Here is a 15,310-nt window from a genome sequence, read left to right as displayed (position 1 = left end):
ATAAAACAGAAATAAAAAATATTCTAATTTATTTATGATTTAACAAATTAATATATATGATTTTATATAATATATAAATTATATATAATTAATTTATATTTATATATTATTTATTAGATTAATTAAAAATATTTTTTTGTAAAAGAATTCTTTTAAAAGAATACTTTAGTATTATAATTGAAATTTGTACATTTTTATTTTAATTGAAGTACATAAACTATGATATGCTATTAAATTTTTTAAATTGAATAATTATAAATTTTTTATTGATTTATAAATTTTAATACATAAAATCTTGTAATAGTATCAATCATAATTTTATAAAATAATTTTGTTGTATGATTTATAAAATAATATAGTTTCTGAATATACATAAAACTATTTAATCAAATATAACTGTATAATTTTATTTCTTTACATGTAATTGAATAATTACATTTTATTTTAGATTTAATACTAGAAGAATTAATTTTATTTTTATATATACAAAAAAATTCTATTATTAATAAGTACGCAACTATTATTAATTAGTTATTATTGTAATTTATTTATTAATAAATTACATTATTCAATTTTTTTTAAATTAATTTTTATATGATTCATAAAATGAAGAACATTTTGTTCTTATATATATATATATATATACACACACACACAAGATATAAATAATTAATATAAAAGTTGGTATAAAAATATCGATTAAAAATTATTTTTTAAATTATAAATAATTTGTTTATGAAGCCGAACAAAGATAGAGCGAAATATAATGACAATATATATAATGAATAATAATAATATAAAAAAATAGAATAAAATAATTCTATATTTGCGTTTTTTCATTTAATTCAAATTTCAATTATATGTAATTTAATAAATTTCAACATTTTTGCATATCAATTTTTATATTTGTTTTGATCTCTAGAATTTCCAAAGATCTTATGAGTATATTCTATATAATTTATGCATATAATTAATATTCTAATTAGTTCTAATAATTCTAATTTTATAAAAAAAAATATTTAATTAAAAAAATATAGATAATTTAATATAAGAATTAATACAATACTTATTTTAAAAAAAATACAATAGTATAATTATTATTATGTCGGTGAATTTGTGCTTAAATATAATAATTACAAGTTATATTTTTTTTTATTTTTTGCTAGATTTACATAATATACTTTAACAACACATCAAATACAAAATTTGTTTTAATGTTATATATGTTATTCTTAATTTTAACTTAAATTAAAAAGTCATTAATCCAATACAACCTTTTTTACATTCATATTATATATTGTCAGATATGAAGTGTTTAACAAGATATATTCTTTGACATATAATCAAAAATATATGTGAAATATGGTATAATCATATCTATACAAAAATGATAACATTTTTAAGATATGATTTTTTATCAGAAACATTATACCGTTTAAAAAACATATTAAATAGTTTTAAACATAGTTTTAATAACAAATTTTTTGATTTATCTAATTGTATATATTTTATAGTAAACCAAAATATTATTTATCTTAAAATGTTACATTTGATAACTTAAAAATACATAGATAATATAATGATAATGACACTATTAATGCGAGGAAGTATTTTATGTATATGTTAACAAATACATAATTACACGAAGTGCAGTGAGTATAAAAAAGGCAGTCGTTTTAAACTCACATCTTAATAATGAATCGTATTAAACAATTATTGAAAATGTTTGCGTTTGTTTGTATGTGTGTATGTGTGTTCAAACATTTGTTTGTACACTTACAAAATTTGTACCATAGAATTACGATCTATTATGAGCGTCCTAAAAATATTTGGAATTATATTACAAGTAATAGCACAAATCAGTATATATTGCATAAATAGTTTAAAATAAACTAAATCGTCAAATCTTACAAAATTTGTTATCACGGAATTAAACTATTTCATGTATTATATATAGTAAGTAATAAATTCATATTTACAGTATATTATATTTTTAAACATTCACTCCTCAACTTAATGTTTCACATTTTATAAAGAATTATCAATTTCTTGTCTTTTCTTACATATGTTTTTACATATGTAAATACGATTTGTATAAAAAGAGATTTGTTATTTAAATAGAACAGTCTATTTATTTGTCGTCCAACCACGCCAAATAGAAGCTATACTAGCTGCTGCACTCGTAACTAAACCTCCAGCAACACTTTGATTCACTTGCATACTAGATGATTGTTGACTAATCATTGCACCAGGGATGGGAACTACCATTTCAGGACAAGCAACATTTGGAACCTAATAAAAATAAAATATATATATAATATGGTTAAAATATTATATTATAATATTATATTATATAATAATCATTAATAAATAAATAAAATAAAACTCACAGCCTCCCAATCCCAATTAAAAGTATCTTCTTCTTCATCAGAAGCAGAATCATCACTATTTTCTAAATCGGGAACTAATTGACTGTGCAATTTTGCTACAATATTTGAATCTACTTCCATTGGACCAATTCTATTTCAATATATAAAATATATTGTTACATGTGTGTTATTATTATGTGTTACAACAATAATAATAAATAAATATATACCTTCCAAGATCACTAATTTCTGTATTGAGCAAGTGCATTAAGTTTTGTAAAGTATGCATTGGATGTAGAACTGCAATTTTAGTATTTTGAGTAAAACATAAATGTAATACATTACTATTGAGCCTTGCTACCTTTTTGGCAAATTTTTGATCTGACATTTCATTTCCACAAAATTCTCTAGAAATGTTTAAAAATTAAATTTTTATAAATAATTATTTTTTTATTTCAATATTTAATGCATTTGCATAAAAAAAAATGAAACATTTTTCACATACCCATAAGCAAGCTTATATGGTAATCTTACATTAACGTAATAAGCAATAATATTAACCAACTGTGTTGCATATGTTAAAGCAGCACTGATATTGTATGCTGGATTGTGCATTGCAGTCTCTTTATTTGCACCTGGGACTCCATCTTTGTTTGCTGCCACTAAAAAATATGCTTGATATTTATATAAATCATATAATTCGTTAAAAAAATATGAATCAAATAATTTATATACCCCATAAAGAATAAGCACTATAATCTCCGCTTCCAGGTAAAGTTGGTGCAATTATACGGTGCTGAACTTCTAAAGCATTTTCTGTATCATTAATCCATCTACCTCTAACATATGATGTTCCAGATGCATCTGCCAGTGCACAAGTTACATCTGAACTAGTATCTTCCTCACTACTACATAAACTAAAAACAAATAAAAATATTTTTTAATAAATATTTTAATATTTTATAAATACTAATAATCTTTTAAAGATAAGCTAATTAATTATTACCTTCTATTAGGTTGCACTTTTGATAATGGAAAAATATATTGAATCAATTGTTTTGCAGCAGTTCTAATAACTTTTTTCAACTGCTGTCTTTTCCTATCTACTGCTTCTTTTTGTTTTTCTTGTTTTGCTCTTAAACCAGTTACATATCGATGTAATTTTTCAATTCGTTCTTCATGTCTAGGTAATCTAAGAGCTAATTGAGAGTTTACATCTTTCAGAACATTTAAACGTTGATTACCTATACATTATTAAATTTCTTTAAATATATCTATTTTCTAAATATTAAAAATATTAATAGAAATATACCTCTGTTTATACTTTGCCTTGTTTCATTTACTAATGATTGAAGTAGTCTAACTCTCTCTTTGCAAGTATTTATATCACATATCTATAATCCAAAGGATAATTAAATATAATAATAACAATATAAAAATTTATATATTTTTTTTAACAATTATTAAATTTAAAGCATTAAATATAAAATAAAAATATAAAATACCAATTTATCCCTTTGTTTATATTTTTCAAGAGCTTTTACACATTTTTCTTCTAATTGAGCTCTGGCAGCTTTCAACCGTAAAAGTCGCAATTGTTTATCTGCAAATCTATTTAGATATAAATCAGAATAAAATATAATTTTTTGATTACTTATTAATATATATTTATTAATAAAATAAATCTTTAATAAGTGAGATATTTTAACAATTTTCATAATAAATTTTCTTTTATGATTTAATAAAAATAAAATTTATATTGCATTCAATAAAATTATAAAAAATATTTAAAGAACATTTGATGCTAAATAAAATTTTAATACATAAAAATAAATAGTCATTAAACACCTAAATTATAAGTATCTATTTACCGTTCAGAATAAACAGAAGTTGAATGAATAAAATCTCCATTTTGAATACACTGACGACAATAAAAAATTCGACGACTATTATGGCACAGTGGGCACTTCAATAGATTCACGCTTAAACGATTCGAAACGTCTTCCAATTCTGACGAAAGCTGAAAATCTGCAGGTGCTGTACAGGACCCATCAGAACTGCTTGTCGCCATAACCAAGACCAAGAACAATAAGCTTTCGTTTGTCTGTTGTCACTCATCAGCTGATCTGCTATTTACTTATAATCTCCCGCCACTTTCTATATGATATTGTTTTCATTGCATATCTGTATTTTTATATTTATTCATATTACATACATAAAATCTAATTTCACCCAAAATTTCGTATAATTCGATGAGTAATTCTTAAATTATAGAAAAAACAAACTTAAATCTCTACTTACGTATCTTATAGCTGTACCGTGACAGCAATCACGTTGAAAAAATCCCGTTATATTATAAGATAAAGAGAGAAAGAAACAAAAATTGAACATATAAATTTTAGAAAGATTTGTAAGTATAATTAAAATGATAAAAAGCATAAAAATTAATTTAAATAATGTTAAAATTTTATGTATTTCAAAATATATGAAAATCATTAACAAAAAATAAGTTATTTATATTATATTTATTTATTTATTTATTTAAGTTGTATATTTTATATTGATTTTTAATTATTAATTATATTTGCTATAATATATATATTTTTTTTATAATTTATACATTTACAATTATATAATTATAAAATATTAATTATAACCACAGACTAGATATAGAAAAGATTTATCATCTAATATATTTTTGTGTCACATAATCCAGAATTACATATATAACATTTATTATTATTTTCTCATCCCATATTATTAATTTAGAATAGAAAATATAGAAAGATATGAAATAATAATATAAACTATTATAAGAAAAAAATTATGATTGAATTGTAATAATTAATTATATTAATTTGACATAAAAATTATTAAGAAAATATCGATCTAATACAAAAAGCATATGATTATAAGAAAATATTGACATTTATGCATCTATTTGAAAAAATTCATAATATCAAATATACTTTTCTTAAAAGCATTTTTTAATTGTTCAATCCAAGTATTTATATATAGTAATAAAATATTTTTGGATTATTTTATTTAATTTATTATGAAACTTGCTACATATATTTATTTATTCATATTTAAAAAGAAATATGAAAATATATATAAAATATAATTTTTTTTTCATTGGAAAAATCTTAAATCTTTTTTATTCATAAATCTATTAGAAATATTATTTATTATTACAATTTATAAAATAAAGAAAACAAATAATGAGAAAAAAATAAAGATAAAGCAAGAATTAATCATTAACGCCATCTCTTTGATATCAAAAATTTTTTGAAAAAGATTTTTGTGCCATCTCTTTGAAAAATATACAAACTTGAAATATGTTGAGCATTCAAAAGATGACGCAAGTCATCAATTTTATATCTTTATACATAATTTATTTTTTTTTCTTTATATTAGTTTCATTTGTTAGAAATAATACTAATTTGCATATTTTTATAATATTTCTATTTTACATTATACTCTATATGCTTATATTACGTAAATTATAACAAATTTGAACTTGTGATAGCTTATGTATAAAAAATATCAATTTTTTTAATAACATAATATATATTTGTATTTTTATATATCATATATATAATTTATAAGACATTTTTGTATATATATATATATATGTGTGTGTGTGAATAAAAACAAAATATATAGAAGGTTAGTATATTACTTTTCATAATTAGAATTAATTAAAATAATGAAAAAACAAGAAATGATAGTTCTTACCAATAAGTTAACTTAAAGTTCTTACCAATAAATATATATAAAAAATAAATACATCAAATTTCACAAAAATTTTCATGCTATCTCTTCTAAATTTATATTTTTCTGATAAAAAATCAAAAATTTTGCATACCATCTATTTCTCGTTAAATTATATTTTCTTAATACAAAATCATAAATTTGAATAAAAATTTTTTAACATCAAAAATTTCGATTTTATATTATATAAAATATAATATAATTTGAAAAGAAATAGCGAAATTTTTAAAGAAATTTAAAAATTTTTTATCTAAATTTCTGACTTTATTATATAGAAGAATATAATTCAAAAAGATAGCATATTTTTTTAATATTTCTAAAAATAAAAATTTTTTTATATATTTATTTATGGTGAAATATTTACTACGTGCATATTTATTTTTTGCAATAAGAATTATTTTATTATAAATGTGAAACATTTTTCGATAATTTTTTTAATTTTAAAGAATTTAAATATTTGGTATAGTTGTTTATATGACTTGCTTTGTATAATCGTTTTTTTGTAGAATTTGTGATTCTACATTAGCTGTATTATATAGTTATGTTAACTATCTATGTAATATAATATATGTAGTATATATTCATAATACCCATATAATAACTCATTTCAATTATTATTAATAATAAACATTAATTAATAATTAATCTTAATAAGTTTTGTAAAATTAAGTTTGAATTCCAATCCAATGTTGCATGTGATACGAAAATAGCAAAAAAATAAGATAGACTTAAAATTCATAACGAAAAAGCATTATTTTTTTATATCTTATTTGTGCCATACAATAATAAGAGAAATTCATACTATATTAATCTATATTTTATCTATTTCTAACTCATATAACATTGACATTATTTATTTTTCTTTATTAAAAAATACCGGAATATTATCTAAAATTCTATTGTACCATTTGTTGATCATTTTTCAAACTTAAAGAAAATTTAAAAAAAAAACATTTTAAAATGTTTTGTTTCAAATATTTTAAGTAATTAAAGTAAATAAATTAATCTTAAACAATATAAATATTATCTTTTAAAAAATATTTGTAATTTTTTAAAAATTATAAACTTAATTTTAATTGATTAAAAATCAAAGGAGTATAATTATAAATAATAGGTTAAATTGTAAATAATGATTGTTATGATTAAAAAATAAATTAAATGAATTGAAGATATTATATATATTATTTATATATATTTTAATAAGTGAGGGAAAAAGTCAAAAACAATTATGACATCAATTATAAAACTTCATGCTGTTTCTGGAGCTATGGATGAATCTCCTCCTTGTTATATATTGCAAGTTGATGAATTAAGAATATTACTTGATTGTGGATGGGATGAAAATTTTGATCAAGAATTTATAAGAGAATTAAAACGGTAGATAATTATATGATATTTTAAAAATTATAAAGTAAGAAATTTAAGAATAATAGTAACATAATATTATTTTTTTAGACATGTTCATCAAATAGATGCAGTTCTCTTATCATATCCAGATCCATTACATTTGGGTGCTTTACCATATTTAGTTGGAAAATGTGGTTTAAATTGCCCTATATATGCTACTATCCCTGTATATAAAATGGGACAAATGTTTATGTATGATATGTATCAGGTATATATATATATTGTGATAAAAAAATTTTAATCAAATTTTAATACTTTTTATTGCTTTTATAATTTTATCAAAATGAATTATACAAAATAAATATTTATATATTTTTGTAGTCCCGTCATAATATGGAAGATTTTGATCTTTTTACACTTGATGATGTTGATGCAGCATTTGATAAAATAGTTCAATTAAAATATAATCAAAGTATTTCAATGAAAGGAAAAGGATATGGAGTTACTTTAACACCTTTACCAGCTGGTCATATGATTGGAGGTACTATTTGGAAAATTGTGAAAGTTGGTGAAGAAGATATAATATATGCTGTAGATTTTAATCATAAAAAAGAACGACATTTAAATGGTTGTGAATTAGAACGATTACAAAGACCATCTTTATTAATAACAGATGCTTTCAATGCTACATATCAACAAGCAAGACGTAGAACCAGAGATGAGAAGTTAATGAGTATGAAAATAAATATTGTTTATAATTTTATTAATAATATTTTAAAATTTATATTGATATTTAATAATATTTTATAGCAAATATTTTACAAACTCTACGTGGAGGTGGAAATGTTTTGGTTAGTGTAGACACAGCTGGCCGTGTATTGGAATTAGCTCATATGTTAGATCAATTATGGCGTAATAAAGAATCTGGTTTACTTGCATATTCTTTAGCTCTTTTAAACAATGTTAGTTATAATGTTGTTGAATTTGCTAAATCACAAATAGAATGGATGAGTGATAAATTAATGAGAAGTTTTGAAGGAGCTAGAAATAATCCATTCCAATTTAAACATTTACAATTATGTCATAGTATGGCAGAATTAAATCAAGTTCCTAGTCCAAAGGTTAGAATATTTGTTATAAAATTATATGAATATTAATAAATATTATAAATAAAAATAGATTTATATGTGAATTCAAGGTTGTACTTGCAAGCACTCCAGATATGGAATGTGGTTTTTCAAGAGAATTATTTTTACAATGGTGTGGTAATCCCCAAAATAGTATTATATTAACTAGTAGAACATCACCAGGAACACTTGCAAGAGATTTAGTAGAAAAAGGAGGTAATAGAAATATTACATTGGAAGTAAAACGGAGAATAAAATTAGAAGGACTTGAATTGGAAGAATATCAAAGAAAAGAAAAATTAAAACAAGAACAATTGAAACAAGAACAAATGTATATAATTATAATATATTATATTATAATATAGAAATTGATATTTTCATAGATATTATTTTTTATTTAAATATTTATTATATTCTAGGGAGACTGCTGATGTAAGTTCTGAATCAGAAGATGAAATAGAAGTTGGTGGAGGAAGAGGAAAACATGATTTGTTAGTAAAACAAGAAAGTAAACCAGGTTTTTTTAAACAAAGTAAAAAACAACATCCTATGTTTCCATTTGTAGAAGAAAAAATTAAAATTGATGAATATGGAGAAATTATAAGGTATTTATTATATATATTTATAATATTTTAAATTAATGATAATAATTTTTTAAAATATTTAATTTGTATATAGACCAGAAGATTATAAAATAGCAGAAACTATGCCAGAAGTAGATGACAATAAAGAAAATCTGGAAACAAAACAAGAAGATACTGCTCATCATCCAGAAATACCTACTGATATTCCAACCAAATGTATCCAAGTTACACGTACAATGACAGTCAATGCCTCTGTTACATACATAGATTTTGAAGGTAGATCTGATGGAGAATCATTACAGAAAATTTTAGCACAATTAAGACCAAGAAGAGTTGTATTAGTTAGAGGGTCACAAAGAGATACTGAAATTCTTGCTCAACAAGCACAAAGTGCAGGTGCACGTGTATTTATTCCAGGAAGAGGAGAAACATTAGATGCTACAACAGAAACACATATATACCAGGTAATATTTAGTTTATTTTAATTTAATCTTTATATAAATAATTATATATAAATATACTTATATAAATAATTATATAATATATTATATAATTATATAATTTGTATATATTAAATATATTAAATTTATAATTTTATATTATATTATATTATATATTTTTATATTTTATGTATTTTATATATATATTATTAAAATTATATAATAAATATAAATTATAATCTTGTATTTAATTAGGTTCGTTTAACTGATGCACTTGTTAGTGGTTTAAACTTTTCAAAAGGAAAAGGTGATTCTGAAGTAGCATGGGTTGATGCAATGATAACTGCACGTGATCAGATATGTCGAGATGCTGTTGCAGGTACTGAATCAAATGATGCAATAGATCAAAGTGATAAAATACTTACACTGGAACCTCTGCCATTAAATGAGGTATTATAAAAAAAAAAAATCTTATATTTATAATATAAATGTATTATAACTGTATTTATGATTCATAGGTGCCTGGTCATCAAACTACATTTATAAATGAATTAAAATTATCTGATTTCAAGCAGATTTTAAATAAAAGTAATATTCCCTCTGAATTTAGTGGAGGTGTTTTATGGTGTTGTAATAATACTATTGCCGTCAGGAGGGTTTGTATTTAATCAATTTATTTAATTATAATTATAATTAATAATATAATTAATTGATAAAATAAGAATTTTTTAAAATTTAATTTTTTCAGCATGAAGCTGGAAAAGTAATATTGGAAGGTTGCATTTCAGAAGATTATTATAAAGTACGTGAATTATTATACGAACAATATGCAATTGTATAAATTATTATCTTTATACTAATAAATATAAATTTAAATTAATTATAAAATAAATAATTATAAAAATTTATTGTATTTTAATTTTTTTTATTATTTAATAAATTATTCAAATATTATGTTAATGAGATAAAATAAAGATATAGAAATATTAATAAATTTAATTCAAATGAATAATAAATATTTTTTATATATATATTTTATATTTCGATCGTTTCAAAAATTGGCGCGAAAATTTACTAACCTCATACTTTTCATTTAGTTATTGAGCATTTAAATTAATCTTTAGTAACGTTTTTTAAATGAAAGTTATTAAGATTATATTCTTAATATTAAAACAGTGTAAAAAATAGATTTATAGATTTATAGATTTATTAAATCATAAATTCAATGGTAAATTATAAATTAAATTAAATTATATATGAAATATTTCAAAAATAATATACAATATCTCAAAGTCTATCTCAATATCTAAAATTTTTAAATATATTATTTTTAGTAGATTATTTAAGTAAAAAAATTTAAATATATTATTTTTAATAATAAATTTAAATTTATAAAATTCGTATAACAACAATATCTAATTATTTGAATAAAATTTTTGTTTCAGAATTCTATCAATGCCTGAGATAATCTAATAAATTATAAAGTACTGTATATTAATTGATAAAATTATTTTATCATTTCTTACATTAGATTTTGAAATATGCGAAAATACTATCAAGCTGCACTTGTAATAATTGCTATAATGAGTCTTGTGTCTTTATTATTTTATAGACATGAATATAACAAGTTAAGATATGTTTTAGAAGTTTTTAATTACTTTGGTAAGCCAAATCAAAAAAATGAAATAAATTGTACAAATAATATACCAATATTTACAAAACTTGACATGAAATTTGAAGAACCACTTTCTTCTTGGCAAAGATTAGATAATGATTTATATGTTTATTCTGCATATAATATACATGATAATGAAATTCAAGTAATAGGTTTTGGTTCATCAAATAATATTAAAAATATACAATGTGCAATATTATTTGAAAATGAAACTAATTCAATTTTAGGAGATTTTAGTTATCTCTTAATAGATGATAATTTAAATATTGCAAATATTGATAAAAATTTTAATTATAATGGATATCATTTTTATTGTGCGTACACCAAAAATAAAATACCAATAGGAATAATGTTTTTTGTAAAATCTAATTCAGATCTTAATAATGTGCCTATATTACCAATCAAAAGTCAATCACATTCTTTAAATTATGTCAATACTGCAATATGCATTACACCACCATTGACAAAACCAATACAATTATTACAAATGATTGGTTTTATAAAGTTTCATGATATAATTGGTGTAGATAATTTTATAGTATATGATTTTGGTATTCCAAATGAATATAATAGTAAACTTAAAGAATTATCTAAATCTCAAAACCCATATTGGAAATTTACGTATACAGTAGTGCCATGGAATTTTCCTTTTCCCAATACTCATCCTACTATAATAAAAAACTTGATACAAGCAGATTGTTTGTATCGTACATATAATAAAGTTATGTATGTCATTATATTGTCTTGGGATGAATACATAGTTTTAAGATATCATCATTCCCTTACAGACTTAATGAGAGATTTTAAAAGATCTAGATTAAAAGCAGATCGTTATAAATTAAAGACATTAACTTTTTGTACAGAACAAACAGACAATCTAATCAATAGAAATGTAACATTAATGATATTTAAAAAATTACATTATGATTCAAGTATTCCTGATAGTCAACCAATTTATATCTATAATATGCATGAAGTATTAAAAAAAAAAAATATATATACACGAGCGATTGGAAAAGATTTAATTACGTTAAATCGTTATCAATATTGTTTCGAAAAATCAAATTCAGAAACAAATGTTGAAGATACTTCAATTTTAAGATTCATTGAAGATATACAAAATTCACAATTTAGAAAATTTATATTAGAAAATAAATTCTTTTAAAAAGTAGCAAATGATTTAATATATTTATAAAATAAATTTAATTTAAAATTTAATTTTAAGTGTCATTTATACATATCATATATAAATGAATATATAAAAATATAAGAATATAATATTATATATATAAAAATTTATTATATTGCATAATTATTAATTTCTTAATATTTATGATTTATATATAAATATTTTTTCCTAATATTATTTTTTGTATTAAATACTTTTCACATGGCAATACATTTTTTTTAGTTTAAATACTTTATTTATCAAAAGAAATAGTATAAAAACATTTTCATAACTTATTTAGTACTATATTTAAAAAGAAATTTTATATGTTTATTACTAAGTGCTAGTTATTCACACATATAAAAATTATATATAATAAATACATATAAATTGAATGATTTTATTGCAAACTTTACAAAGGTTTTGTAATTTTACTTTATGTTAATTGAAATTTTAATAATAGATTTGTTTTTAATAAAATATTTTTTGTATTAGAAAAAATAACATTATACAACAAAAACTGTACTTAAAATTAAAATAAACGATAGTAAAGTGCCATTCAATTACTAAAATGTGTTGAAATGTGTTTTTCAAATATTTCAATGTATATTTAAGAATTCTCTAATCAATACATCACTTAAACTTCCATAATTAAGGCTCTAGAAAGAAGACATTTATTTCAGTCGTTGAATTATTGTTGTATTTTGTAAACCAGCTTCTTCAATAGTTTTATCTTCTGTGAGTTCCTTAGTAGGATACATTGTTAATAAATTAAATTCTCTCATAGCATATTGAGGTCTCATACTAAGAAAAGATTAAAGAATAATATATAAAAATAAATTAATTTTCTTAATACAGATGAAATTATATAAGAAAGGATACGTTATTATATATTGCCTCAAATCATTAATAGTATGAGTTAAATTAAATTGAGCTTTTACACTAGTCCCATCAGCAAGACGAATTTGTAATGTTGTCACAGGTTTTGATTCATCTAAATTTAATTTTTGTTTTGCCTGAGATTCATTTGCTGCTTGATCTGCAAGATCTGTTGGTATTGTCATACCAACTGTAGCTGGAGAAGGACTAGAAAAGAATTATCAAAAATATATAAAATATAAAAAATATATAAAAAATAATTTTTTCATAAAATATACTAATTACTATTTTTTCATAAAAAATAATCTTTTAATATGTATTAAAATGTACCTTCCTAACATATGCCCTTTTCCACTAAAAGCTTTCACTTTAACTTTTGGAGGAACATATGTTTCATGATGATGATCTTCCATATCAAGTCGTGCTTCAGTACCTTGTATCTCTTGACGTATTTCTGCTGGTATTTCACCTCTTTTTATAGTCTCAAGAAATTCTCTATTTTCTGGATCACTATACAATCGAAGTTCAGAATCATTTATAGTGAATCCATCTTTCCATAATTTCAAAGTAATTAATCCAGAATTTGTCTGTTGATTATTAGATGTTGTAGCAGTAACAACTGTAAAAAAAATATTTATTTTAACATAATATAATTTGTTACAAAATAATTATTTATATAAATATAATTTATTTTGTTGTAAAATAGTTTCATTTACTTTCAGTATCTGAACTAGTTTGACCTAATTTATATCCAGTACCACTAAAGGTGTTTGGTCTTTGTTGTCCACTTGGTTTTGATTCTACAGCAATTGATTGTCTCTGACAAGATTTAAACATATCACTAACAATATCTTTTTTCTTTCCTGGTCCTAGAATTTGTTGTCCAGTATGTTCAGAACCACCAGCATAAAATGCTTGGCCTTCTTCATCCTCAGGGCTACTCTCTCTATCTTTAAGATCACTAAGCATTGCAAATTTAGATTTTGGTTTTATTTTTTCTTTTGATGATTTTCCTTCCATTTCTGATGATTTTACACTTCCTGCGTTTTTATCTGAAATATCAGTACGTTCTTCTTCTGATGTACCTTCAGTAGGTTCATTAGACAATGAAGGTAAAGCAAGAGGATAATAAAATGTGTCAAGAGCAACCTAAAATATTTTAAATTGACAGATATATTAAGATATATAAAATAAAATATTTAACAATAAATTCTATGATTAATAATTATTAAAGAATTAATTTTATGACAATAAATTTTTTTTAAATATACTATTCAATTTCTAAAATAAAAATCTAATTACTTTAATTATATCATTGCAACATTATTATTATGTATTTATATGTTGTGAAATATATTTTAATTAAAACAAGCCTTTAAAACAGTAACAAAGCAATAGTTATGCTCTAAAATATTATTAAAAGTACGGAATTGTGAGTTGTAAGAATATTAAAATTTAATAAATTTAAGGTTACAAAGCTAATATTAAAGATCAATGAAAAAATATAGTTATAATAGTCTAAAATTATAACCTTCGTATTAAAATAAAATATGCTGCCTCACCTCAAGCTGCCAATTAGATAACTCAAGATAAAATCGTGCTTCTTCAGGTTCAACCCCAGTTGTATCTATAAATTGCGAAACTAACTCGTCATGGTTCTCCATTGAAAGGAAATATTAAACCACTCGTAATATATAGCAATATATGCTTATGATAATTATTGTAGCTTTCAAAATCCTTCTTATAATAATTTCCTTTGTTCAGTTAATTCAACTTTACGTCAATTTCTTCAATTTACCTGTCATTCCTTCCATTTATATGGAACTGAACCGGATATATACACAGTGAATGAATCCGCGAAATGTTTAAATATATATTTTAATTTACTTTTAATTTTTTAATTATTTCTACAATTATATCATTTTGATATAATTTAATTTATTTTGT

At 21.3% G+C, this 15,310-nt stretch overlaps 4 protein-coding genes across 6 annotated transcripts; 2 read left to right on the top strand and 2 right to left on the bottom strand.

The window, feature by feature from the left end:
* Positions 1 to 1,598: 1,598 nt before the first annotated feature.
* LOC412687 (beclin 1-associated autophagy-related key regulator) lies at positions 1,599 to 4,779 on the bottom strand. Its single transcript, XM_396142.7, has 10 exons — positions 4,671 to 4,779; positions 4,241 to 4,553; positions 3,875 to 3,980; positions 3,682 to 3,763; positions 3,376 to 3,613; positions 3,105 to 3,286; positions 2,875 to 3,031; positions 2,600 to 2,776; positions 2,391 to 2,520; positions 1,599 to 2,292 (listed from the first exon to the last, which is right to left on the bottom strand). Exons 2-10 carry the CDS (start codon positions 4,438 to 4,440, stop codon positions 2,128 to 2,130), a joined length of 1,437 nt encoding a protein of 478 aa, XP_396142.4. The 5' UTR covers positions 4,441 to 4,553; positions 4,671 to 4,779; the 3' UTR covers positions 1,599 to 2,127.
* Positions 4,780 to 6,018: 1,239 nt separating this feature from the next.
* LOC411465 (probable cleavage and polyadenylation specificity factor subunit 2) lies at positions 6,019 to 10,540 on the top strand. The gene is made up of 11 exons (XM_006561077.3): positions 6,019 to 6,038; positions 7,348 to 7,520; positions 7,599 to 7,758; positions 7,872 to 8,223; positions 8,301 to 8,611; positions 8,689 to 8,948; positions 9,037 to 9,222; positions 9,296 to 9,665; positions 9,897 to 10,091; positions 10,160 to 10,297; positions 10,390 to 10,540. The coding sequence occupies exons 2-11, from the start codon at positions 7,372 to 7,374 to the stop codon at positions 10,480 to 10,482; spliced, it is 2,214 nt and encodes a 737-aa protein (XP_006561140.1). The 5' UTR covers positions 6,019 to 6,038; positions 7,348 to 7,371; the 3' UTR covers positions 10,483 to 10,540.
* Positions 10,541 to 11,092: 552 nt separating this feature from the next.
* Positions 11,093 to 12,517, top strand: LOC102654384. The gene has a single exon (XM_006561075.3). The coding sequence runs from the start codon at positions 11,183 to 11,185 to the stop codon at positions 12,479 to 12,481; it is 1,299 nt and encodes a 432-aa protein (XP_006561138.2). The 5' UTR covers positions 11,093 to 11,182; the 3' UTR covers positions 12,482 to 12,517.
* Positions 12,518 to 12,864: 347 nt separating this feature from the next.
* Positions 12,865 to 15,221, bottom strand: LOC409547 (NSFL1 cofactor p47). Of its 3 annotated transcripts, none has more exons than XM_006561074.3 (5): positions 14,926 to 15,221; positions 14,080 to 14,512; positions 13,694 to 13,982; positions 13,367 to 13,570; positions 12,865 to 13,288 (listed from the first exon to the last, which is right to left on the bottom strand). In XM_006561074.3, the coding sequence occupies exons 1-5, from the start codon at positions 15,025 to 15,027 to the stop codon at positions 13,159 to 13,161; spliced, it is 1,158 nt and encodes a 385-aa protein (XP_006561137.1). In that variant the 5' UTR covers positions 15,028 to 15,221; the 3' UTR covers positions 12,865 to 13,158. The 3 variants fall into 3 exon arrangements, with proteins under 3 accessions (XP_006561137.1, XP_026296771.1, XP_026296770.1); XM_026440986.1 differs by having other exon boundaries at positions 14,080 to 14,415; positions 14,926 to 15,218; XM_026440985.1 differs by having other exon boundaries at positions 14,895 to 14,964.
* Between the last annotated feature and the right edge of the window lie 89 nt (positions 15,222 to 15,310).

The sequence above is a fragment of the Apis mellifera genome, linkage group LG5 (assembly GCF_003254395.2).
Source record: "Apis mellifera strain DH4 linkage group LG5, Amel_HAv3.1, whole genome shotgun sequence".
Lineage (NCBI taxonomy): Eukaryota > Metazoa > Arthropoda > Insecta > Hymenoptera > Apidae > Apis > Apis mellifera.
Note: the sequence above shows the minus strand (reverse complement) of the source record. Positions and strands in the feature narration are given on the sequence as shown.

Coding starts and splice junctions, on each gene's coding strand:
- LOC411465 (XM_006561077.3), top strand. CDS start 7,372: ATGACATCAATTATAAAACTTCATGCTGTTTCTGGAGCTATGGATGAA. Junction 8,612..8,688: donor ATCAAGTTCCTAGTCCAAAG/GTTAGAATATTT, acceptor TGTGAATTCAAG/GTTGTACTTGCAAGCACTCC. Junction 10,092..10,159: donor AACCTCTGCCATTAAATGAG/GTATTATAAAAA, acceptor TATGATTCATAG/GTGCCTGGTCATCAAACTAC.
- LOC409547 (XM_006561074.3), bottom strand. CDS start 15,027: ATGGAGAACCATGACGAGTTAGTTTCGCAATTTATAGATACAACTGGG. Junction 14,513..14,925: donor TATCTAATTGGCAGCTTGAG/GTGAGGCAGCAT, acceptor AAAATATTTTAG/GTTGCTCTTGACACATTTTA. Junction 13,289..13,366: donor TTGAGGCAATATATAATAAC/GTATCCTTTCTT, acceptor ATCTTTTCTTAG/TATGAGACCTCAATATGCTA.
- LOC102654384 (XM_006561075.3), top strand. CDS start 11,183: ATGCGAAAATACTATCAAGCTGCACTTGTAATAATTGCTATAATGAGT.
- LOC412687 (XM_396142.7), bottom strand. CDS start 4,440: ATGGCGACAAGCAGTTCTGATGGGTCCTGTACAGCACCTGCAGATTTT. Junction 3,764..3,874: donor ATAAACAAAGGGATAAATTG/GTATTTTATATT, acceptor TTTGGATTATAG/ATATGTGATATAAATACTTG. Junction 3,614..3,681: donor AAGGCAAAGTATAAACAGAG/GTATATTTCTAT, acceptor AATAATGTATAG/GTAATCAACGTTTAAATGTT.